Consider the following 26,416-nt stretch of genomic DNA (forward strand, 5'->3'; position numbering starts at 1 on the left):
CAGAGGCTGTTTGGAATCCAGAACAAACTTCCTGAAAGGATGATGGAGGCAGGTTCAATCGAGATATTCCAAAGGGAATTGGATTGCTACCTGAAAAGAGAGAATGTGCAAGATTGTGGGGATAAGGCAGGGGAGTGGACTAGGTGGAATGCTCTTTCAGAGAGCCAGTGCAGACTCAATGGGCTGAATGGCCTCCACTGTAAAGGTTCTGTGATACTGTGAACTCTCTCCAGTTTGTGTTGCTCTGTTGCTCCCTCCCCTGTTTGTGTTCCTCTCACCCTCCTTCAGTTTGCTTTGCTCTCTTTCCCTCTTCTGGTTTGCATTGCACCTTCTCTCCATCTTCAGTTTATTTCTTTTCCAATCCCAGTTTGTGTATGTTTATCTCTTCCCTCTCCCCCCAAGTGCACTCTTGGCACATGTAAGATTTTCCAGGTGATCTTCATTGTCTCCAGTGCTGTCATTCTCACAATCAGCCACAAAACGGTGTGTTTCCGACTAATGGGAGGGCTAGCAGGGCTCCTACAATGCGGCCTGGTTGCAAGCCCCAAAGGCAGGGCACAGCAGATGTGTAAACCAGCAGAATTTTTTCCTCCCAAGTTGCCGACAGCAGCACTGGGGAGGCCAATTACCCATTCTGCTATTCCCTGACCGTAAGCAGGGGATCAACAGGAAATTTGTGTACTCAATGTTTAGGCTCATAATTGATGATGGCTTTTGTTGTGAGGCATTTGACTAACTGTCAGAGATATATGGAAGTATGAGTCAAAGTTTTCGAGAGAGGTGGGGGAGAAAACTGGAAGAATGAAAGAGAATTGCTTGGCATTATAGGCTATGAAAGGCACACAACATCATCTTGTCTCTAAGATAAAAGCATACTACGGATGCTGGAAATCTGAAAACAACTGAAAATGCTGGAAAAACTTAGGTCTAGCAGCATCTGTGGAGAGAGAAACAGATTTAACGCTTTGAGCCCATATTTAACATCCCATCTAGGAAATAGTGCCCCCAGCCACGCAGCAGAGCTACATTAAGGCATCAGCTTAGTTTAAACATTTAAGTTCAGTGCCATTATTTTCTAATCCTTCAGCCGCACTGTTGTGTACTGCCACAGACTGGAAAAGGCACGACATAATGTTACCAAATTGACCCAAAACAATGGATGAAAAGCAAGAATGCCATTGTTGAATATCTCTATTCTGTTGGGTTGTACATTTCATCAAATGTGTTCCGAATATGAGAGACCAGAATTCTTTAACTATTGAAATTTTCCATGTTTCCCATGGAGAGTAAATGTGCGAAGCTGTTAACATTCAGAATAGTAAGCTGGTTGACAAGCAAATGTGGTATTTTGACAAATTGTCATATTTAGGTTGATAGGAAAGAATAAATACAGTTGTGAAGGAAACATATTTTGAGCAATATTGAATACTGCTGCAAGTTTGCAGATGCAAAGGATGGCCAAACCCTGTAAGACTGCAGTCCTAAAGATATTACATGGAAGGTTTCCTTGCTTACCAACAAAAATTGAAGCTGCAGTTGGAAAACCATGACATTGAGTAACCTAGTCTGCCTGTGGAGCTGCAGTGTACATGATGCCTCCTTTTCAGTAATGTACTACAAGTGCTGATCTCAGCGTGCTGCGCATTCACTCTGGCTGAACCCATGCCAACACTGAAGCTACAGTGGGTTGCACAGCACAGCTGCATGATTAAAATTGGAATACCGAAAGGAGTAAGCCAGTATACATTGAGGATCTTTTCCTAGAACTACAGTCTTCTATAATTGTCTTCTACTTCATTTATAATTTACTGCAGAACAGCTTCCATCTGGGCACTTGGCTCAACCACTTTCATCATTATGGTGTAACTTTTGACAAGTAATGGCTATTTAATATGACCACTAGCGGCTGAGACCAGTAAATCGATTCCTGTTTCTGTAGTTGTAAATCTGTGTTCCAGCAGAAGTGACCAACAGTGAGCTTTTTCTGTCGGACAGTTTTTCTCTTGTTTCACGTTAATTTTTGCTTTGCTTTAAGTATTAAAATGAAAATGTTCCACCATTTAAATCTATGTATTTTAATTTAAATCTACTTGTTGATGATAACCATTTTAAATTTAAGGTTTGTAATGTTGATTTTTTTTGTATCAACCAATTTCTCTCCCACTTTTTTATCTTAATTTTTTTCCTTCTAAGGTTCTTTAACATGGTGTGTTATTCCCTGGAAGGATAAAGAAATGATACATTCCTAAACACCTCTCCATGTCTGTCTTAATTTGTTGGAATATGTTAACGATAGCCTTAGGTTGAGTCACTTCATTATTGTATATCAAATAAAATTGGAATCATCATGGTGGAGGATGCCATTGCTAAGGAATGGAGTATTTTTACTTTGGCGCCCAGTGTGGAAATCTGCTAAAGCCATATGTCATACTCAACCTCTAGAAGATTAGTGCAATAGTGATGGAATTGAAAAAAGATTACAGCAACCTTGCTATTCCCTGAGTAGAATTCTAGTGTGGATGAAAAGAATGTTGAATTGCACAGTTTTGTGTTGTGGACCCTGGGACCTGGGTATCCTTACTTATTTTCACCTCATTGATTTAAGGTGGATTAAAGTACAGGTCTTAACCCTTGTGCCAGTTGATCCACCTTCAGTTGTTTCAAGCTTCACCCCCTTCCTATCCAGTGCTGCACTGACTGTTTGCGTGAGATTGTGAAATCAGCTTGTGATTGTGCTTTAGGGATCATAATTGTGAATTTGTGCCTTTATACCAACATGTTGAGTAATGGAATGCATAAGTGGAGGGTAGATTGAGTGCAAAAAGGCAACTTCTGTATCATAGTTCACTACAATGAGTCTGCAGACAGCCCTGTTTTTCACAGGCTTCTGTAACTGGAGATTCTTCCAGCTGATGTTGAAATATTCACGCTCATCTTTTCTACCATTGCTGTGAAACCATGGGAGAATTTTATCCAGGGGAACAAAACAGTATAAAGGGCTTTTAAATAAACATCATTCCCTTATCAACATAATCTTTGAATAAATTGGCATAACAGAGATGATAGCATAGACTTTTGAGATTTTGTTTGAGGATGCAGCAAATTATAACATTTTATGTCATTAAAATATTCTGTGGGGAAAAAAATTAAACCTGTTGGAAAAAAAAACCCATGGTTTTAATCCAGACAGAATCGATAAATTATAACCATTGTAAATTATTGCAGATGGTATTTTGATAACTGGTCTATGGAGCATCCAAGAAACAGAGAGGATACCACTGCAGTGCTGTCATGGCTGCAAATTTATGTAACTATTGTAAAATATTCATGAAAAGGGATGTTAAAGCACTGAACTGAAGCTGCTTTGGGCATTACAGAAGTCGAGTGAAGTGCTTCAACTCGTACTGTTTGAAATATGCCAGGAGAGGGTGCACCCGTCACCAGTAGATGCACGCTGGTGCATTGAAACACTATTTAGATTTGTAATCACTTATGATATGAGAAACACAGCAATTTACTATTTTCTATCCATATTCTATCTATCAATGCATTTAATATTTCATCACTACCATAGTGATTACAATACATTGAAATGTCACTAATTTTCATCAGTTAGACATTTTCTTTCGAAGGTGATGCACTAGTAACTCTTGCCTGTCAGTCCTGACTTAGGACCCCAACACTTCAAACATTGGAAAGTTGTCAGATGTAGTAAGCAGGTTCTTAATTGGATTTTTAGAAACTACATCGCCCCATTCCAACTTTAAGCACGACCCCTTCGGTACATTTCACTAATAAATGCTTTGCGCACAATTCCAGCATATTGCTGAATTGCTGTTATTGTATCTACTTCAACTGGTCTGAGACCAGTGTCTGTAGTGAGATGGCAGCCTGAGGATTTCTGATGATACAAACCAGAAGAAAGGTGCTCAAGGAGGAAAGAGAGGATCAAAATCTCTGCCACTGATCTCACTTTCCCCCCCCCCCCCCCCCCCCCGCCATTGGGTGACAACACATTCTTGCAGAACAAAAGAATTTTCAGAAATAAGAACGAACATGGAGCCTAATAAGCAAATTGGTATTTAACCAATTGTACATGCCTTCCCAATATATCCCTCAATCTGCAAAAACTCAACAAATGGCAACAACGGTGGCAACAGATGCTGGTTTTGCCAGCAACGCCTGCATCCCATGAAAGAATAAAGGAAAATAAAATTGGTTGCCTCGTGAATCTATTTATAGTTTCAAATTCAGCTGCCTTCCCTGAGAGCCTGAATTCTAAAAGGTGATTGCCCTTCAAATGAAAGTGTTCCAGCTGATTTCTTCCTGATCTCCTAATGTTATGTCTTAACCTTTCAATATAGCAAGATCAAATTTGTAATCCTATTAGGACACAAGCATCAAAAGCATGAACTCTGTATTGGTTGAAGATTTAAGTTACACATTGCTTCCTTTACTTTTAAGGCTTCTGTGGCACTGTTCATCTTTTACTTTCCTGGCACTTACCATGATCTTCTGCAAAGCGAATGCAGCAAATGACCAGAAAGATCCTAACTGCAACAAGCTATTTATGTCTGATGGCTGAACACTATTATCTGTTGCAAGCCTTTTCAACGTTCTTAGGATTGAACAAAACAATATATTTTTCAAAAATAAACTTCTGTTTGAATATCAGACTCTTAAGACCTTTGGATTGAAAACTGTTGCCACTGTGCGTGAGGATTATCCATTTTAAAACAAGTGTCTATTCCCTCTAACGATGTGTTGAATCTAGTTCAATTATATAAACCAATTTAAGAAAACTGAAGCTACCATTAGACTGTTAAATATAGCGTACACCAAATGCCCTTTTCCCTTTTGGATCAAAGCAGACTCACTCTCTCTCTCTCTCTTTCTCTCTACCAGCAAACCGTGTTCTTTTGAAATGTCCTCGATAATTTATTGGAAAGGAAGCATACCACTGAACTAACTCTTTTCCTTACCTTCTGTCTACTCCTGGACTCCCAGCAAAGATCTCTGAATAGTGATTAGGAACTGAGCTTATTGACTGATTTCCAGAATGCTTTAAGGCATTTGTTGCCCCTACTGCCATCTTCATTGCAGTTAACTCAGCACAGGCAGGGATTCAAACCTGGTAGTTTGCTGGTCCGTATGACTAAGCAGCTGATTACCATAATCAGCTGAAGCATTAGTGAGCCTTGCATAGCTTTCTTCTATTAAGAAACAAGAAATATGTTAGTATTAGGATATTGGCCCTCTTTCTTTCACCAACCCCTCCAGGGGGCCGTTAGCATAGTGCTAATGCTACTGAACTAGAAATCCAGAGGCCCAGACTGATGGTCTGGAGATGACTTCAAAACCCACCATGGTAGCTAGGGAATTTAAACTCAATTAATAAATCTGGATTAAATTGCTATTCTCATTAACACTGGGCTGAAGCTTCCAAGGAACGGCAATCACTGTCGGATTTCCACTCCACTCCTATTTTCTTACACAGCACCGGAGCTCCGCATTTCTCGCCCGGACCTCTGAACCAGGCCTCTTCAGAAATGCAGAGTGTACCTGTTCTCAGAGCCCTTTCTTGTAGGGCAGGATAGTTGGGGAAAGCCAAGCCACACCCCCTTTTTATGGCACTAGCTGTCACATTTTGGTAAATCTTCATTCACTCTCACAATGGAAAGCTTTAGGACATGAAAATAGCTTTTCACTCTGCTGGTGAATGAGTATAAGTGAGGTAAGTGGGTAGGGTGTTAGCTGGGTAATAGGGTGGGTACAGTCCCAGCTGGGTAAGTGGGTGGCAGGATGTCAGATGGGTAGGGTGGTGAGATCTGTCAGAGGGAAAGCTGGAGAGTTTGTGGGTGGTGGGGGTTGTCAGTTGTATAGTTACTCAGAAGTTAGACCTGGTTTTTTCCTGTCTTAACATTTCCTGGGTAACAATTCTGGTAAGTGAGTCAGAACCCTCCGATAAGTTGGAAACTTTTTTGAAGGGTTCCGGACGCTGAGGAATTGCCCATCAAAAGTTGAAACATCGCAGGCAAATAATGCAGAGTCCTGGTGTTGGGAATTCCAAGGAGCCCCCAAGTACATCTTTCAGAGTGCGACCACTGGGAGACCAGAAGATCTGGCCAGTGACCATGAAACTACCAAATAGTCTTTAAAACCCACCTGGATCACTAATGTTCTTCAGGTGGATTAGGGATGGGCAGTAAATGCCAGCCTAGCCAGCAGTAGCACATCCCAAAAACAAATTTTAAAAAACAAGTTGCTTATGGGATAATGTCTTCAAAGCGGGGGTGCCCTGCAATGCACACACCACTTACAAATTATTTTTACTAGTTGAGTAGGCGGTTAGTTACCTTGTGTTTTTCAGGATCGATGTTCTTGCCATATGACTGCTTTATCGCCAAATTATCTTTGGCTGTAGAAACACAGAAAAACCCATAAGTTAAACTTTTGAATCCACTCCCTGTCTCAATAATTAGTGCTGTGGGATATAATTAAAATTTACTTGCATGATACCACCAAAATATACTTGAAGACTTCTATATTGCAATAAGTTTGGGTGTCCGGCTTTCAGATGAGACATGAAACCAGGGCCCCAACTGCCCCCTCAAGTGGATGTAAAGGATCCCATGACAAAGATAGGTGAAGGGACAGGTAGTATTGAGGAGGCGGGGAGGCAGAAGGATTTAGACAGGTTAGGAGATTGGGCAAAGAAGTGGCAGATGGAATACAATGTGGGGAAGTGTGAGGTCATGCACTTTGGTAGGAAGAATGGAAGCATAGACTGTTTTCTAAATGGGGAGAGAATTCAGAAATCTGAAGTGCAAAGGAACTTGGGAGTCCTAGTCCAGGATTCTCTTAAGGTTAACTTGCAGGTTGAGTCGTTAGTTAGGAAGGCAAATGCAATGTTGGCATTTATTTCGAGAGGACTAGAATATAAAAGCAGGGATGTGCTGCTGAGGCTTTATAAGGCTCTGGTCAGACCACATTTAGAATATTGTGAGCAATTTTGGGCCCCATATCTCAGGAAGGATGTGCTGGCCCTGGAGAGGGTCCAGAGGAGGTTCACGAGAACAATCCCAGGAATGAAAGGCTTAATATATAAGGAACGTTTGAGGACTCTGGTTCTATACTCAATGGAATTTAGAAAGATGAAAGAGGATCTGATTGAAACTTACAGAATACTGAAAGGCCTGGATAGACTGGACGTGGGGAAGATGTTTCCATTAGTAGGAGAGACTAGGACCCGAGGGCACAGCCTCAGAGTAAAGGGAAGACATTTTAGAACAGAGGTGAGGAGAAGTGGTGAATCTATGGAATTCATTGCCACAGAAGGCTGTGGAGGCCAGGTCATTGAGTGCATTTAAGACCGAGATAGGTTCTTGATTGGTAAGGGGATCAAAGATTACGGGGAGAAGGTGGGAGAATGGTGTTGAGAAACTTATCAGCCATGATTGAATGGCGGAGCAGACTCGATGGGCTGAATGGCCTAACTTCTGCTCCTATATCTTATGGTCTAATATTTTGAAGAAGAGCAGAGGGCTTATCCCTGTGCCAAGGCCAATATTTCTCTTAACATGAGTAAAGCAAATTATCTGGTCATTATCACATTGCTGTTTGTGCGAGCTTGCTGTTTGCAAATTGGGTGTTGTGATTCCTATGTTACAACAGTGGCAACACTTCAAATGTACCTCAGGCTGTAAGGCACTTTGGGGCATCCTATGGTTATGAAAGGCTCTATATAAATGGAAGTTGTTTTTTCTTCAAATGTTCCTATTTTTATGTACTGCGTAGAGTCTTTATGTTCATTATTGTGGAACTAAAGACCAATTAGATCAGGAAATGAACTCATGAACAGTTATGGAAGTTGTATTAGAAACAAGCAGTAGAAGGCATTCCTTCCTCAACCTGACATCTCTGTGCACTTGACCCATGGTTTTCGATTATGACTCCAAATTTTCAAAGCAGCACGGGTGAAAATCCTGTGTGATATTTCACTTGTTCTTGGTACTTTTTTCAAATAGTTGATCCCATGAGTGCTGGAAATCTGCAAAAGATTCCACTCAAGATGTGGACCTTTCATTAATTTTTCTATGTTGGTTATTGATCCTTTTACATTTTCAGTTTTAAACTGTTTTCATAAAATGCTTTAAAGCATTCCAAACCTGTTGTATAATTTTTGTACATTTTGACATTTTAATTCAAGTGTGTGTTTTATATTTGGCCTGATACTTGTGAAAATTAACACTGCCACCTTTTAGTTACCTTATAATGTTTTATTTCATTTTGTACAGAAAAGTGTTAGTATCCCAGCCCTAATTACATCCAGAGAGCCATTATATTTTATTTGCTATGTTCATGGAAGTGTTGGACTGTGCTAAGCTTTAATTGGTTATTAATAGGCCTGTCGATAAATCACAGTTGGCTTCTGCAATTTGATGCATTAATTTTTTTATGCTATTAATCGCCGAGATTACACTGTGCATCTCGGAATCATCAGCTTTCAATGCACCTACCAAATCCTTTGGAATTGATGGAATGATTGCAGGGAAGTGGGAAAATGGACTGGTTTTTCTAGCCTGATGTCCCCCAGCCCTGTTGTGGTTTAAATGCAGAATGGTTGGCCAAGACCCCTGCTGGGAATGTGAGGGAATCTTAACTTTTAATTGTGGGAATCCAGCGTAGACCTCTCTGCCCCATCCTCCCTTCTCCACCACCTTTATATGACCAACTTTTGTGGTATGGTTGAGGAAAATCCAGGATTAGTGTTTAGGCTCGCAAATGAAGACCACCAACTTTGGCCAAGGTACTGGAGGAAACTGATAACCTGTGGAACTGCACCCCAGTAGGAGTCAAACCTTCAGGAAAGAGCGATAAGAACTGGTAAAATTCAAAACTTCAAGCTGTATATAAATAGTAACCAAGGCTTACATATTTTAGTTCCAACTTTTCATTCTTCTGCCTATTTTAGGTAAGACAGCATATATCCTCATCCATTGGCTTCTCCAGATATTATCTCTAAATGTTTCTAAATGATGTCAATTAATCTCACTTAACTGTAATTAATGCATTAAATCCTTTAACAATTAATTTCTTCAATTGCAGAAATTAAAGCCTCCCATATCCTTCAGCACACCTCGCAATTCCTCACCCATAAACTTCTAGGCAAATATTACCTTCATCTCCACAGCTCCATTATAACCGGTAACTCTGCAAACAATACCCCATGTCTGCACCCGTGCAGATGTTATACTTTGCATGTGTGCATCCATTAAGTCCTCCTTTCACCCACCTCATCCTCCCCTCCCAATGACTGCACTTTATTTTTTTTAAAAACTACTTAATTGGCTGAAAAGTGCTTGTGACATGCTGAGGCTGTGAGAGATGCTATATCAATCCATGTTACTTCTTTCTTCTACATGTGTGCGCTGTATAGGATGACAATATAGTGAGAGGGCAACAGTGTCTTTCAGTGACCTTTATCATTGAGCCTGAGGCCACTGCATCAGCCATGAGCCCCAGCCAACCTGCTGCTCCATTCAATAACACACTAACCAGCACTGGTGGCCTGGCGGCTAGAATATTGCCGCAACTAAAACCAAAATTAACTGAGATTTTTAAAAAAAATTTTTTTTTATAGTTTGCCTGACAGCCCTATTTACATAATTCAATGGGAGCCAATTAGTGTAATTTGGCAGCCTGTGGCTGATGTCGCTGTAAATAAAGTTTTAAAACTTTGACCTATTTAATGCAGATTTTTTGCCAACGCTGCCATTATTCTGTACAGATTCCAGAGGAGCATGACGTTCAAAGCTTGGTGCGGAAGGAGCGAGAATGGAGATTTTTACGTAATGGACGAGTTAGAAAACGATCTGAGTGGATTATCGAGAAAGGTGAGCCATGTACCAGATATAATTAACCCAATTATCATTTTTAATGAAGGCACATTGCAGTGGAAGTTTTTTTCAATTAAACATGCAATATTGAGGGTTACTAATACCCCAGATGCTGGAAATCAGAAATAAAAACAGAAAATGCCTGAAACACTCAGCAGGTCAGGCAGCATCTGAAGAGAGAAAGAGTTAACATTTCCGGTTGATAACCCTTTATGAAGAAGAGAATTGAAGAACAAGAATTAATCTTTTGGTTGTTGGAATAGACAATGGAAAAGTCAAGGACGAGAGCGTGTGTATCGTTGGAAAAGGTCACTTGAGTTGAAAAAATTATTTTTAAGTGAGATTAGGGATATGCTTGTTTATTGACGTTACCATTCCAAAATATTTTTTAACACTGAGAAGAATGGGGAGGTATTTTAAAATAGAAATTTTAGCAACACACAGAATTGGGTGGAAGAGGGACAAAAGGATTTTTGAATTGGGATGAGGTGCTTATTAATGGTGTACAGAGAAATTTGGTGCTACAAGTGGGAAATTAAAGGACATTGGAACAGAACTGTAAAGTTTAGCTTTGAATTCTCCCAAACCTGCATGTAGCATCACTCAACACCCAGTTGGACCACATTTCCTTGAGCCAAAGCATTGAATAGTTGGACTCCCTTAGGTGATAGGCATATCGCATCGGCCACGAGCATTTTGTTCTTTCCCTCATGTATAAGGTGTCCAAATCAGCAATAGAATTGCCCAGGGCAAGCCCGCTTTGCGAGTGAACACAGATGGAGGGCGGGCTGGAGTGGCAGGGGAGCAGTACCAACAGGTGTGTTCACACCTGGTCAGTGAGAGCGAGAAGTATCCCCAACTCCAAACGGGACGATGTTCAGAGGAAAAACACTTTAAAAAATGATGGGGCAGCATCAGGGAAGAGAATGGAGCTTAACTCACCAGCGTACCTGTAATAGTGAGGCAGGTGGGAAACAAGAAGTACAGGTTCAAGTGGAGCACGATGTTTTGAAAGCCTGATCTGGAAGGAGTGAATATTGAGATTTTTGTGCAATGGACAAGTTAGAAAACAAGCTGGATAAATTATAGGCAGTGAGTAATGGTGACAGAATGAGCCCACCAAAGCACTAAAAAGAAATAGGCTGTTGGTGGTATTGAAATTGCTGGGAGGCCTGGGACATCCTGGAAGAAACTAAATTTGAACAAAATGTCTGTTAAGCATTTCATATTTACCAGAAATGCTGCACTAGAGAGGCAGAGAAGAATTGATGGGGCTTTACCAAGGTTCGAGTGTTGCAAGCCTTTTTTATTGGATTGCTGGGTGCAGCACCATTAAAGATGTTCAGCAGAGAGGATCTGCACATAACAGAGCCCTCCTGAATTTCTGTCTCTGTATTCAAGGGCTTGTTTGCAGATTTGTGATCCTCCGGGCTCAGTTTTTTCCGTTCACTGTATACACCTGATCCAACATGTTCAGTCACAAAGCAAGAAAAGTTGTCATCTGTCTGGTGTCCGTTATCTGAATAGAAGTGTCTGCTTCCATTACACCTTCCCAAGAACTTTGCTGGTGAAGTCATTTTTCTATTCTTGTGCAGTGTGAGCTCTCGCTTAGCACGTAACTTTCTGTTCAGTCATTGGCCTTTTCCCTTTCGGGCACCTTTGTCTGTGATACATTATTCAGGGTCCCCCCTCCACCCTCACACCCTGTTCTCGACCATCTGCAGGAATCCCAGCGGTAGCTGTACAGTTCTATTATGAAGATGGAAGAATGATGGCTCCCTACTTTTCCTAAAATAACACTTATTCTTGTAAATGTGATTTTAACCAGTTTTTTTTCTCTCTACCTAGGTGTCCCAAGATTGGATGACCAGATCTTTATCAACAGAAATCCAGGCGTCCCTTCAGTGGTGAAGTTTCATCCTTTCACTACCTGTATAGCGGTAGCTGACAAAGACAGTATATGGTAAGAGCAGCTTTGGCTACAAGCAAATTATTTCAATATCAAAGTTATTCTATCTCGTTCAACAGTGTTTTGATTCATGTTTCATTATTTCATTGAAGTTTTTGGGATTGGGAGAGAGGAGAAAAGCTTGACTATTTCCACAATGGAAATCCCCGATACACGAGGATTACTGCTATGGAATATCTGAATGGACAGGATTGCTCTCTGCTCCTCTCTGCAACAGGTAAAATAACTCTAATGATGCAAGTTATTCAGTTCACAGCAGTTAACCAATAGTCCAAAGCACTAGTGTGTCATTGCATTGCTGGGCATTTGCTGCTGACTACTCGGATAGGTTCAGATTCAGACATCTAATATAGGATATGATGTTCTTGGTTTTGGTTGATTGCACCAAGGTTGAGGTGTCACAGGAATAGAGAGATTCTGAAACCTGTTTGCTATTAAGTTTGACCATAACTCAAAATTCCATTTGCCACTCCAATCTTCTGAAATCAGTTTTTCAAATTCTTTGTTAGCAGCTGGTGTTATCAGCGCTGACAATGTGACTGTAGTTACTAGAAATTGTGGCTCAAAAAATCATCTTTCAGAATGTCAGCATAGGATTCTTAGTTATTTATTTGCTTTGTCCTTTTATTCCAGCGCTACTCAAAAGTCTTTCTTTATGTTTGCTTCCTATAATTATCAGGTGTGGCTCACTTTTGTGTTTTATTGAAGTAAAGCGATTTTACTTTAAGGACATCAGAAAATTGCTGGAACTTTCTGAATTCAGCATTGTTGTTTTGCAATCCTATTTGAAAAATGTTGACGTCAAATGTTCTGAGCTGTGAAAATCACAACACTTATCCACATTCTTGAGCAGAGAATTGAAGCAATATTGTGGATTCTTAAAATCCGTTTATTTTTAGCAAGGAACTTGTATAATTTATTTCAAGTTAAAATAGTAATTGATATTTAGATCTTATTTTAAATAGCAAAAATAAATTTGATCCACAATTTACTGGAATGCCATTGGTAGTCGAAAGGAAATTGAAGCTCTTTTATGCTTTGAGAATGAAATGGATAAAAGGTGAATACAGACCTTTTCTCTCCAGTGCACAGTACACTTATGCATATTGCATAAACCATGACATCATATGCTGACATCATTCATTTTATTTGTCTATGTGCACATCTCAAACTGGCAGATTAGCAACACTCCATATTTAAAATTGTAATTAGTTTAATCATGTTTTTCTGAAGTGCATATTATTAATTAAGTTGTATTTGCTCCATTTGAATCCTCTTTGGAAGAAAAGCAAACCCTTCCCTTCCATGTTAGATATAGTTTGAAATCTGACTACTGTGTTTAGGATACTTAGTGTATTTTTCTGAGCTCAATGCTAATCACTAAGCCTTTTGTTTTATGTCACAATTTGAAATGATCGACACAACATTGCAGTGCTAATCTCATTAAACCTGTAGAAATTGAAATTTCTTTACTGAAAGGCTGCAAAGAGCTAGTTTCATTTGAGGTGATGAGAGTTCAGCTATCTCTGCTCTCATGGCAGCACAAGCTTGCATGTTCCTACACCATACATTTTAGCAGATTGAATTGACTGAGCATAATTAAAACAGTGAAATAAAATTTGTGTTAAATTATTGTTTCATTTAAATTCTTCTTTAAACTTACTGTAGCAGGATGCCTTCAGGAGAGGGATGAAAATTAACTTTAAAAAGTGTAATGAAATAGGAGCTAGTATATTGAAGATTTTTACTTGGTTAATAGTGAACTGGAATACATCCAGATTACCATGTCATCAGTTTTAGATGGGATGGCTTGTATTTGAGAATATTAAAACAAAAGAGTAGAAGTAAGAAGCAGGCTGTTGGAAATTTTGTAAACCTTCATTGAACGCAGACCGTGCCAGCCTTGAGAAAAGATTATGTGGAAGTAGATTTTTGACAATGAATTGTTCAGAAATCCATTGTATGATCTGGAAATACCTTACTACTGCAGCGCTGAATATACTGGTACTTCAAAACAAAATCTTGCAATTTAAGACCTATAGGCTTGACGACTGTAGTAGATAAAAGTTCTGAGAGTCAATTTAAGAAAATCTAACCAGAATAAACAAAATCCAAATTGACATAAATTTATGGTTTGGGTATGCTGATTAACTAAAAGGGATTAACTAAAAACAGAAAGGGATATCCTATTACATGATGTCAGTTGTCAGAAAAATGGAATATTGAATGTGCAGGACCCATGGAGTCAAATCTAAGGAGGTAATCCTGAAGTGTGCAAAGTATTGATGAGAGTATAGTTCACTATGAATAAAAAAAAATAACCTGGAGGCAATGAAAAGGCCTCACGGATATGGAAGTAGCCTAGTGCAGGTTTTCAAATGCACAGAAAGCTAGTGCTTCAGGCAGGAGATTGATGAAAGTGTTGTCATCTGGTTCAAAAACTAAACAGCTCGAGCATCTGGAGGTGACTTCAATTATTTTATTTTGTTCATTTCTACTGCATGTGGTGCATCAGTAGCAATGTACTTGTCAGTGCCAAAGACTTGGACATGTTTTGGCACTTCAGATGCAAGTTGAATGATAGCATTTCTTCAATAATTTTCAAAAATTACAGAAGCCTGGGATCTAGTTATCTTGCAGCAAAAAAATTATGTTTGTCAGTTTTAAAACACACTTTTATAATTTCTGAAGTATTTTGTTACAATCTGATCAATGTAAAAGTTGTGCCTTCTTCAGAGATGCACTTTAGAATATACATAATGGAAAATCTGCTCCCAAGTTGCATTCAATGATAGAAAACATAAACACGCAATTCAGATCAAGCTCCATTCAGTGCTCATGTGTGAATTTTCTCATGGACTTCTGCCATTCTTCTTCCAACCTCACCACTTGTTCATTCCATATGTTAGGGAGTACTAAGTTCCTTCTCCATCAGTGCAGTTAATATTTTTATAAATGGAATCCCTGTTCTCAACAGAGATCAATCCAACTTTCCCTTGAAAGCTTTTAATTGACACCAAATTTGAGTCTGTTATCCTCTCCACCATGGAGGAAAATGTTTTTTCCTCATTTCTTAACTTTAGCCTAGGATTCAAGGTCCTAATTAATGGAAAGCTAAATATATTAAAACTTGTGAAAATATTCTGAGAATATGACGTATAGGAACACAGATTTCCACAAAGATTCGAAATTACTTGCGGGGGTTAGCCTGTTGTAGGGGAGGAATCAAATTCACTTGAGGCTGATGACAATTGCACATTTTCTGGAGTTGCCCTGGTGTAATCCTTGGATAGTTTGGTACAACAGCTTACTGGAGGAAAAACATTCTGTATGTTAAAGCACTGCAAATAGATTTCTCGAGCTTTTCACTTCAGAATTGTTCAGTGGGATTTAACTTTAACTCTTTTTTTAAAGGAAGGCAATAATGATTCCGATTGCCAGCATTATTCATTCAAGTGTGTCTGAAATATTTTCCATGTTGTTCAGTTCGATCAAGTATAGATAATTCTGGTTTTGTCTACAACCAAATGACCTCTTGAGTTTTGGGGAGAATGCTCTGGTAACTATAATGGGTTTTCATTTTCATGCCGCTTGTATAATTGAATTTATTCATCCCTTGATTATCTCCATAAGGGTGTAGTTCTGCTTCCAAAATATTGAATTAAAGTAACAAACTTATATTCAGCAATGCGCTGTCAAGAATAATTAATTGGCTATAAGTGACAAGCAAGTATAAAAAGGACCAGTACCCAGGGTGGTAAATGTTTTAGCAAGATAACTGAGGGGCCAAGATTCAAACTGTTTCAGAGTTGATTGTTTAATTCAATATTTAAGTGGAACTCAGAGCACCTTCATGGCACTATCTACATCAAGTTAACCAGCACTTGAAAATAATAACCTTGATTATTATTTGTAAAAAAAAAAATCATAGCAACATAAACCACACAAATTGAGTGCTAATAATGTACAGTCAAACAACCAGGAGGAGTTACTGAGTCCCAACCCTCTAGAAACGTGATCTGCGCAGCTCTTGAGCACCTGAGGAATATTGAGCTGCGAGCTTGGTTTAACATATGTAACTTAGTTTGAGGTATGTTGCTTTTACAAAAACAGCTTGTATTTATGTTTATAATGTAGTAGAATATCCCAGTGTGCTTCACCACTCCACATGTTTTAAAAGGTTTTCTGCAGCACCCTCGATAACACTGCTGATATTCCCCAATCAGTAATGTGTCCCCCGGTTGCCATTCACAATTTGAAGCGTGTGTTTGCTGGAAAGATCACCACATACTGTTGAATTTTAGTTTTTGAGTAATTTGTAAAAGATATATTGACAGTGAAACTTCTTTAATTACTGTTAGTGAGTCTGTACTTTAGTTCACACAGTCACTTCATTGCTAATGTAAAATGTTTTAAAAGCCTGATGACCGTAAACCAAGAAAATTTGAGTCAATGCCGATCCTGAACATACCTTTAAAGGTCTGTTCAATTTCTGCATGGAAATTAGTTTACTTTGCAAATAGTTTTCATTAATAGCATTGAAAGCCAAAGCTCTGTTCTAAATTAGACTACAGCATGCTACTAGGGTAATCTAGGGACAACTGAACCCACTTGTAGCATTACAACCTCAGCCCAGCTGCAGTTGTTTTATTCTGCACAGCTCAAAGAGTGAACTTGGCCAGAAATTTAGCGCCACACCACAATACACAGTTATTCACCCTGTACTTGAGCAGCAGCCACATCATGCAGTACCAGCTAGGTTGCACCATTTCAGTGGTGGGAGAACCTTTCACTGTAATGGTTTTCTTTTTAGCCAATCGTAAATTTCATATTTTTGGAACTTTTTATTTTAAGATGACGGAGCCATCCGAGTGTGGAAGAACTTTGCAGATTTGGAAAAGAATCCAGAGATGGTGACAGCATGGCAGGGGTTATCTGATATGCTCCCAACTACCAGAGGTTAGTTTTGCTCTTTTTAGTGAAGTATTTTATTCACTACATTTTCTGCCATACCAATAGAGCTCTGCGTGTCTTCAAGTATCAGTGTCAGCATGGATAAGACCCTACCAAATGCTTTGGATTACTTGGGCACCTTGTCCACAATGTACAATTGAAAAAAGAACACAGCTATGCTCTATGAGCCTTAAAGATTTACAGCAATTAATATATGCCATACCTCGATTTACTAAGAATTCTAGGTCCTTCACCTGATAAAGGACCAAATTTTTCTTGGGAGTATTTCACATTATCATCTGATGCATAAGAGGAGCAAGGTTAGCCTAGCTTCTTGGGAATAATTTTCCTGATTGGCCAATGCCATTAGTGAATTTGGTAGAGATGTGATACTTTATCTATAGATGCTGCAGTGCCATTTTTTAAACCATAAATAAAAGCAGATTTCTGTTATATGTCTCATCACAGTGATAAATTTAGCTTCAAATGCATGTGTTATGGAAATACACCTTTATATTATACTGCAATTGACCAAGAGCATTTCAAAAGGTTTAATAAATCGTATTGGAAGTTTAATAGAAAATTACTTTTTTTTTGAAGAATATGAAGTTTAACTGCCTGAAAGAAAAAAGCAAATATATGTATGAGAGTCATGTTTCTGCAGTATTGGAATTCATTCCTTATAGAATGACCAGCTCTTGAATTAGCAGTTTTGATTGGAATGATGCTGCATTTGGTTCCTATAAACCACTACTGTTAGCTAGATTAGCAGCAGCTTTGTGCATTGTTTTAAGAATTGAAAAGCTGCATAGTGCTATGGTCGGGCATTGGACAAGAAAGGAGCCTTTTGCATTCATATCCACTGGATAGATATATTTGTTCCATTGTCTCAGAGCATTAAATAAGATTTTTCTCTGTACCGCTGTGTTACATTCTTCCAGGAAGGAGAGTAGGTTGCAACTCGTGATAAGCATGCTGCCTGTTTATTGATTCCCAGAGCTTGCTCTGCTGCCTCGGTGTTGTAGTGGCATCAGAGTGATGGAATTCAATCCCAGTTTGAAACTCTCCTTGTAGAAAGACGCATGTATTAGAAGTAGCAGCTATAGGAAGAGAACAGGGAGAAGAAAACTTGAACAAAGATTCTACAAAACCAGATGTAAAACACATTATTCCGCAATGCCACCTACCTATTTTTCAGAGGTCCATTTTTAAAAAGGCACTCTGATGTCACGTTGCTTGCTGTTACTAACCAAAATAGTATGGCCTGTATCAGATTTTTCAGTATCTTTTAGACACATTCTTGTTCAAATTTGTTTTTGTTACTTTTTCTGTACTTTTTGCCTATTTTTCAATAACATCAGCCAGCAACAAGTTGGGTGACGACACATTTTGCTGACAAAATCTTGATGATCTCACTGCAGTAGCTGGCCTCAGTAATAGGAGAAGTGCCACAATCTTTGGATGTGCAGGTGAAATGATTGGTCCCAGATTTGAAGGTGGTAATGATCTGTACATTTAAATCCAAACTTCTCAGAGCTTAGAATTCCCCATTTAACATCACGCCAAGATCCTGATTCTCAGCCTTTATTTTTACTAAAATAAATGATTTTTGTATATAGACAAGTGTATTATTTTATACTTGAATTTTGTTTGTTTTTATGGTCTATAACTGTCTTGAAGTGTGATTACTTGTTTTATTTGTACTGTCATCACAATTTGGCACCTGTTGCCATGATGATGTTTCAATAAACCAATTCTCTCTCTCTCTTTCTCCATCGACCTATTTCAATCCTCAGTCCACTGATGATGATTGTATGTAATTGCCTGATAGGCAGGTAATTTTGCAATGAAATATTTTAAATAGATTACCAGGACACTGCCCAGATTTAACTTCTTGTCCAAAAATATGCTACAACTTCACAACAAGATTGCACTGTGTTTCATTAGAGATAATAAAAGGGATACAGAATTTTGTATTGCCTGCATTTTCTTTTAAAAAAAAATACACTTCATTAGATTCAAAGGTTATCTTTTGCGATTAAACCATAGCAATCAAATCCAGGAGCTCATGAGTAGGAAAATGGTGACAGTTGTAGTTGCTGATCACCTCTCCTCTTGACCATCCCAACTCATTCCCATGGTAGGACATTACAAAGAGAAAGTGAGAACACAGAAAATCTCTTGTTCGAGAACATGGACTTCAAAGTAAACCAAATCTGCAGTCAAAACGTACTGTTCATATTCAATTCCTTTATCAGTTGTACATTATTATTGTGCAAATGTACTCTTTCTCATGCCTCTGATTATAACTTAATTTAGTCACTTTTCAGTATTGCTCAATGTCTGCATTTCATCTAATACCACATCTTATAGAAACAAAGACCTCCTACCACCAATTTGCATTATAATCATTCAACATGTGCAGCAAAAAACAGACATGCCGACCCAACATGGGAGCAGGTTAAATGCAGATGGCTAATTTGACTTTTACTCATATGGTAAATATTTCTCTGCTTTCCACTGTTTCATGTGGATTTACACAACTCGTGTACATGAAGACAAAGTCTTGTAGACAACCCCAGAATTGCTTAGCACTAATAGACACTTAACTCACCAATGCATTCTGTACTCAGGCCCTAGTTTGTGCTACGGATTTCAGCATAATATGGAATGTTCCAAAAAGACTTATTTAACAGTTGAATTTTGATAGCAGTTACGATTGATCAACATTTAACAGTAAACGATAATGCACTGAAACTCAGAGAAAAGTGTTTAGTTGAATATGAATTGCAAACTTATTTATGTCATTTAGGCAAGCGTGCATCAGCAACTATGCTGAAACTGATGAACGTGGACTCAGTTTCAAGTACCTTTTTCTTATAAGTGTTGGCATCTTGGGAATTGCGGTATGATTAGCTTTTCCCCATGTTTGTTTTTTATGTCTTTCCCAAGGTGGAAGACACAGCATTACTGCTGTCAGAGAACAGCATCAAAGCCTCCACTCTCATTACAAATTGTGTTTGCCTTTTACCTGATGTGACTGTCTTTTTTACAGTAACTAATAGACAAATTAATCGGAAAATTTTTTGTTGCTCTGTTGAATGGTATGAGCTATTTTATTTTTCCTTAAAATTTTTATAAGCATGGGAGCAGTAATCAAATACAAAAATTCAAACATGAATCTTTTACACTGGATGTTGCGCAAAAACAAAATTATTGACTTATACCATGAAAGTTTAGAGGCATGTCAATAAAAAAAGCACCATATGGCACTGCTAGAATCACAAATATTGCAATTCAATCACCAATAAGCTTTAAAAAAAGTTAATCACTTTATGTATGATGCCAACCGAACTTCAACGTTTACACTCCTGGCTACCCCTCAGCCAAAAAAAATCCTTCCCCACAATAGGTGTAGTGGCAGATACAAGAAGCACACTTCCAAGTGTGTCACTTTAGCTCATTTAAAGTGGAAAGGGAATTAGCATGGTATTTGACCAACTGTTTTATTTAAATATATTAATTTTAAAATATAAAGGGATGAGAATATGCTAATTAATTTTACACTACATTAAATTTTCCTAAATGCATAATCTCATGTTTGTAACTTATATTGCCATTGTCCTTTTCAGCTCATAATATAACTTTGTTTAGTTAGGTTCAATTGATCAGGATCCTAGGATTAGTTATTAAACTCCTCATCATCCAGCTGCAACCATTCCTTTTCTGTTAGAAAATTTAAGCTCAAAGCCATCTTGTAAACTGGTGATGGTTTTCTCGTCAGCCCTATCCCAGTGTCTTATGACAGGCAAGGGCTGAAATTCCATTTGAAACCAATTTGTTATTATCCCACTTGCTGCAAAAATAACTGGAGATTTTAGTGCACTGACATTTCTGTTTATTTTGTTCCCTCAGATTTTTGCAAAGCAAACCATGTATGATCCACAGGTTCACTGCAGAAATTCCCCTGATTAGTCTCATTCCTGGTGACAACTTATGACCAATAGGCAATTTGTAGTAGGGCGGGAGAGAGGACAAAGGGAGAGTGCAGATCCCTACTAATTAGTCTGTCCATTTGTAATTCACTTGTAACACTCTAACGGAAATGGTTTCACTTTGGTAAACGTCTCCAACATTAACGCAAACTTGCTGGAGGAATGCAGAAAAATTTGGGGACTTTTTTTCCCATCTATTTAACTCGGTAGTTCTTACAGAACTGCAAATTAAATAATGGGAATTCTGAGTAACCTGAATGAAAGCATTAGTCAGGTTGTATATGTGGGCTCAGGTAAAACTGCTCAATGGTCCACACGGGCCACATTCGAACAGCTATGACGGCTCCTCATTTCCTCTATAAATTAAATAGCCCTTACTCATCTACATTGCATTTGCCAGTCAGCATTTTGAAGACCTGAATCACTTCCTCTCCAATCATTTTCCCTCTACAGGAAGCAGGTTCAGTTCTGTGAGTTGTTCTTTATAACACAGAGCTCTGCGATTCTATTGTTGTGTTGTGCTTCTCCAAGCGAGCACAAGCACATCAGCATCATGCATTGTGTTTCAAATAAGGCCCTACCAATAATCTGTAAAAGCTTCAAGTTAACTTTGCAAAGGCCTTTAAAATGTGACTGAGTCCTTAATGATGACTGTTTCATGTTAGCTCAATACCTTCAATCAGTAATTCATTACACTCAAGTCATTTTTCATTTTGAATGATTACAACTAAAATAGTACCAATCTATCATGTATTTTGTGTAGGAGTATGCATTTTGTGCATTTGTCCATGTAAAAACACATATACTGCTCTTGGTCTTAGTTGAGGCAACAGTTGGGAATGCTACAATGGCTTCAGTACCTCTAAACAAACGAGGGGAAAAAACAAGCCAAGTTCCTATTCTCAACTCTAGCCAACAAACTCTGTTGTAAAGAAGTTACCTTCTTTAAGTCATTTATTTCAGAAGTATGAACAGTAATGACATCAGAGGAGATCCCTTTAAGAATCCATTATCTCCACCTAAGGTAGAGCTTTTCAAGTTATCGTTGTTTATTTCACATTGTGAAGCCAGTTTGCAATCCAGCTCTCTGAGCCATAGTTTATTTCAAATGAAGATAACTATATCCGATACAGAAATAGTATTTTGAGTTGTAATCTGTTAGTAATCCATACTGCCCTCTGCACTTTGTGCTCTTCAGATGAACAATAACACCATTCCTTAAAATGCTGTTGAATGTTTCAGCATTGCAGCTACTGGTATTAACTAATTTGTTCAATTTCCAGTCACATGCTTTTTTTTTGAAAATTGGGGCAAAGCCTTAGAAATGAAAATTCAGCCAGAGCCTTATCTGCTTTTCTTTCTCATTTGCTTGAAGGTGTATGATTCAGATCTCCTGTAACACTTAATTCAGAAGTTTTCTTGATAATTTACTGTTTGCAGCTTCCACATAACTTCATAGTTTCCAGAGGTAAATGACAGGAGCTGTTGTTTGGCCACTAATAAAGACTGCACTAAAACTTGACTTAACTATTTCTTCCTTTTCCTGAATTTTCTGCCCTGAAAGTGGCAAGGCATCCTAAGGTACAGTTTGACAGTGCCCACTGCCCTCTGGTACTTCCTCCAAAGGACTGTTCTTCATGGGTAAACCTAAATATTGACTATTGGTAGACTTTTGACAGGCATGATGGCAGTGCCATATCTGTCCTTAACAGGGGTGTAGTGCCAAATTTTGAGGTGCAGGAGCTCTAAGTAAATGTGTTGGCCGTATCATTTCTAAATCTGCTATTACGTAGTTTTCCTATGTATTAATCATTTGAATCCTAAACTATATAAAGGGATCACTGTTTTTCTTGATTCGCATTAATAATCAAGACATGGGTGTACAGAGCACAATTTCAAAATTTGAAGATGATGCAAGCCTCAGAAGTATTGTGAACTGTGAGGAGGATAGTGATAGACTTCCAGAGGATATAGACAGGCTGGCAGAATGGTCAGGCCCATGGCAGATGAAATTTAATGAGATGTGTGAAGTGATACATTTTGGTCAGGACAACGAGGAGAGGTGACATAAAATAAAGGGTACAATTCTAAAGGAAATGCAGGAGCAGAGGGGCCTGGGTTTATATGTGCATAAATCATTGCAGGTGATAGGACAGTTTGAAAAAGCAGTAATAAATTATACAGAATCCTGGGTTTTATAAATAGGGGCACAGAGTCCAAAAGCAAGTAAGTTATGAACCTTCATAAAACACTGGTTCAGCCTCTACGGGGAGGATGTGAAGGCTTTAGAAAGGGTGCAGAAAATATTTCTGAGAATGCTTCAGAAGATGAGAGTTATGTGGGTAGACTGGCGAAGCTGGGGCTGTTCTCCTTGGAGAAGAGAATGTTGAGAGGACATTTGTTAGAAGTGTTCAAAGTCATGAGGGACCTGGAAGGAGGAAATGGGGAGAAATTGTTCCCATCAGCAGAAGGTTGAGAACCCTAAGGTGTTTAAAAAAGAACCAGAAGCAACACAAGGAAAGACTTCTTTATGCAACAAGCAGTTTGGATCTGGAATGCACTACCTGGGCATGTGATGGAGACAGATTCAATTGTGTTTTTCAAAAGGAAACTGGATAATTATCTGAAGAGAGAAGATTTTACAGGGCTACAGGGAAAAGGTGGAGGAGTGGGACCAACTGAGTTGCTGTTGCAGAGAACTGACATAAAGACAATGTGCTGAATGGGCTCCTTCTGTACTGTAACCATTCTATAGGTGCATTCAAGGAACTTGATAAACACACAAGGAAGAAATAAGCTGAAGGTAATAAGTGAGGTGGGCCAAATGGTCTGTTTCTGTGCTGTAAATTGCATGTAAAGTTGCCAGCAGGGAAAACAAACACTATACTGCATCTCACACCCTCAGGCCATCACAGCCAAGGAGTTAATGTACAGTAGGCAAACGCAGCAGGGTGTTTTGGGGATATTGGTGCTACTTTAAATTCAGGAACTTTTGAGTTTCAAAGACCTTGAAATGCCTGTTTATGAGAAGCTGTGTGCAGGAAGTTGTAAGGACTGTATTTTTTTTACCATCAGGGAGCTGTACAAGAGGGTTGCTGCTGCTGCATGGTGACTCAGAAACATTCAGCGGCATGAAACCCGGGACCCTGGGCCTGGCCTTCCCTCCGCCACCTCTTAATCTCCCCCGACTCGGGACTCACAGCCACACCATGAGCTCCGGACATTCCAGTCAACCCTTACCATCTGGCCTGAGCTCAAACTCCAGTAAGTTTTGGTCAAACTTGCCCTTGTACCCCACATAATACTGCAGGCAGAATCCACTCAACAGGGTCCATGTGCCAGCAGCCTTAGTGTCACAAGTCACTCAGCCGCAGGCGGTTGCGAGAGGATTTCCCTCCAGTTCCAATTGTTGTCATCATTGAGACAAATCTCCCGGCGTGTGTTACTCTCAGAACCACATAACTTCAGTATTGGAGGAAGGGAGGATTAAAATCCAGGCAGACAATAGGCAATTATTCCACTGAGATCAGTGGAAAGAAAAATCAAGTGAGGCATATAACATGTGGCCAATCAGGCAAAAGAGAGTTTACCATCAAGCCATGAATATTAAAGCCTTTAAAAAGAGGTACAGAGTGGCGCTCTGGCCTGACCCAGCAGCACAACACCCCTGGTCCTTAATCATGTTCACATTCATGCATTTTCCAGCTTTATGATTGGAAGCAAGAACCTTAATTTAATGTTTCTCCTTTGTATCCCAAGGATGCTATGATAAGCAGTACATCTTACACCACTTTAATTAAGATCAGCTGACTTGACAGTCTGTATAGCTCTTTCGCCCAAATGAGCCTTTGGGAGGCTGGACTTCTAAACTTTCCACCCAGTTTATCCCTTAAAAATCTTATCTGATCGTGATCAGCAATTGTCATATAGCTTGAAGTGCTGCTTTATACTTTGTATCATGTTTATTTAATAGGATTAACTGGTTAAAATAAATTATTTTTTTTATCGAGCAGATCTTTACTATATGAACTTTGTATTGGAAATATCTTGGTAATATGTATTTGTGAATTTAGCTTGTTTTTGACACTTGCCACCTTTTGATGGCTGCACTTAGTCCTTCTAATGCAATATTATTGACCATTCTGCCTTCTCTAGACTCTGTTGGAACCCGGAACACCCACATCTGTTCCAGTGCTAAAGCTGCTTGCGAAAAAAATTGGTTTCCTATTCCATGCTAAATTATTTTGTTATAGCCATTCTTAACCCATTCCTACTGTAAGATAAAAGAAAAAGCAATTCTCTCACCTGCAGATTAACATTCTCCATTACTTTTTTAAATTAATAAATTAAATTAAGAACATTCACTTCTCATTCCACCTATGTTGCAAGTTGCTATGCTCCTTGTTCTTTTAACTTCTTACACCTTTACTTTATAAAACATTTAATGGAAGAGTGCAGAAAGCATGCTAAAAGCAGCACCAGGCAAACCTAAAAATGAGGTATGAACCTGATGAAGCTACAACACAGGACTGCATGCACGCTAAACAGTCAAAGCAGCATGCCTATTGACAAAGGGGCACAATCCCACAACCAACTGATCATATCTGACCTATGCTTTTCTGCCATATCCAGTCATAAATGGTGATGGACAATTAAACAACTAACCGAAGGAGGAGGCTCCACAAATATCATCTTCCTCAATGATGGGGAAGCCTAGCACATCTATGCAAAAGTCAAGACTGAAGCCTTTGCAGCCATCTTCAGCCAGAAGTGCTGAGTAGATGATCCATCTCTGTCTCTTCCTGGGATACCCAGCATCACAGGTGCCAGTCTTCAGCTAACCGATTCACTCCACGTAACAGCAAGAAACAGCAGAAGGCACTAGGTACTGCAAAGGCTATGTGCCCTGACAACATCCCAGCAATAGTATGGGAAATTTGTGCTCTAGAACTAGCCACGCCCCTAGCCAAGATCTTCTAGTACAACAACAGCACCAGCATCTACTTGACAATGTGGAAATTTTCACAGGTATGTACTATAATCAAAAAGGACAAATCCAGTTCGGTCAATTACAGCCCCTTCAGTCAAGTCTTGAACATTAGCAAAGTGATCGAAGGTGTCGTTGAGAATGCTATCAAGCACACTTGCACAGCAATAGTTTGCTCACCAGTGCTCAGTTTTGGTTCTGCCAGGGCCACTCAGCTCTTGACCTCATTACAACCTTGATACAAACATGGACAGGAGAGTTGAATCCAAGAGGTGAGATGAGAATGACTGCCCTTGACATAAAAGCAGCATTTGACCGAGTGTGGCATCAAAGAGTCCTTAAAAAAAATTGAAGGGGCCAAACCTAACACCAAGCAAGATGTGGTTGTTGAAGACCAGTCATATCAGACTTAGGACATTGCTACAGAAGTTCATCAGGGTAGTATTGCAGGACCAACCATCTTCTGTTACTTCATCAATAACCTTCCCTCCAACATAAGATCAGAAGTGGAAATGTTCGCTAATGATTGCACAGTATTCACTACCATTTGCGACTCCTCAGATACTGAAGCAGTCCTTATCCATGTGCAGTAAGACCGGACAACATTCAGGCT

General features: G+C 39.1%; 1 protein-coding gene across 5 annotated transcripts in view; it reads left to right on the plus strand.

Annotated features, from left to right (window-relative positions):
* The window catches only part of rptor (regulatory associated protein of MTOR, complex 1), a 337,285-nt gene that overhangs the window by 277,185 nt on the left and 33,684 nt on the right, over positions 1-26,416 (plus strand). For 3 of the 5 annotated variants that reach the window (XM_041216771.1, XM_041216769.1, XM_041216773.1), the window contains 5 exons: positions 9,791-9,896; positions 11,748-11,862; positions 11,961-12,085; positions 16,723-16,827; positions 23,892-24,080. In XM_041216771.1, the coding sequence (XP_041072705.1) occupies positions 9,791-9,896; positions 11,748-11,862; positions 11,961-12,085; positions 16,723-16,827; positions 23,892-24,080 (640 nt within the window). The remainder of the gene's footprint in view (positions 1-9,790; positions 9,897-11,747; positions 11,863-11,960; positions 12,086-16,722; positions 16,828-23,891; positions 24,081-26,416) is intronic. The other 2 variants (XM_041216772.1, XM_041216770.1) reach the window with 1 other exon arrangement.

This window comes from Carcharodon carcharias, chromosome 22 (assembly GCF_017639515.1).
Source record: "Carcharodon carcharias isolate sCarCar2 chromosome 22, sCarCar2.pri, whole genome shotgun sequence".
Taxonomy (NCBI): Eukaryota; Metazoa; Chordata; class Chondrichthyes; order Lamniformes; family Lamnidae; genus Carcharodon; species Carcharodon carcharias.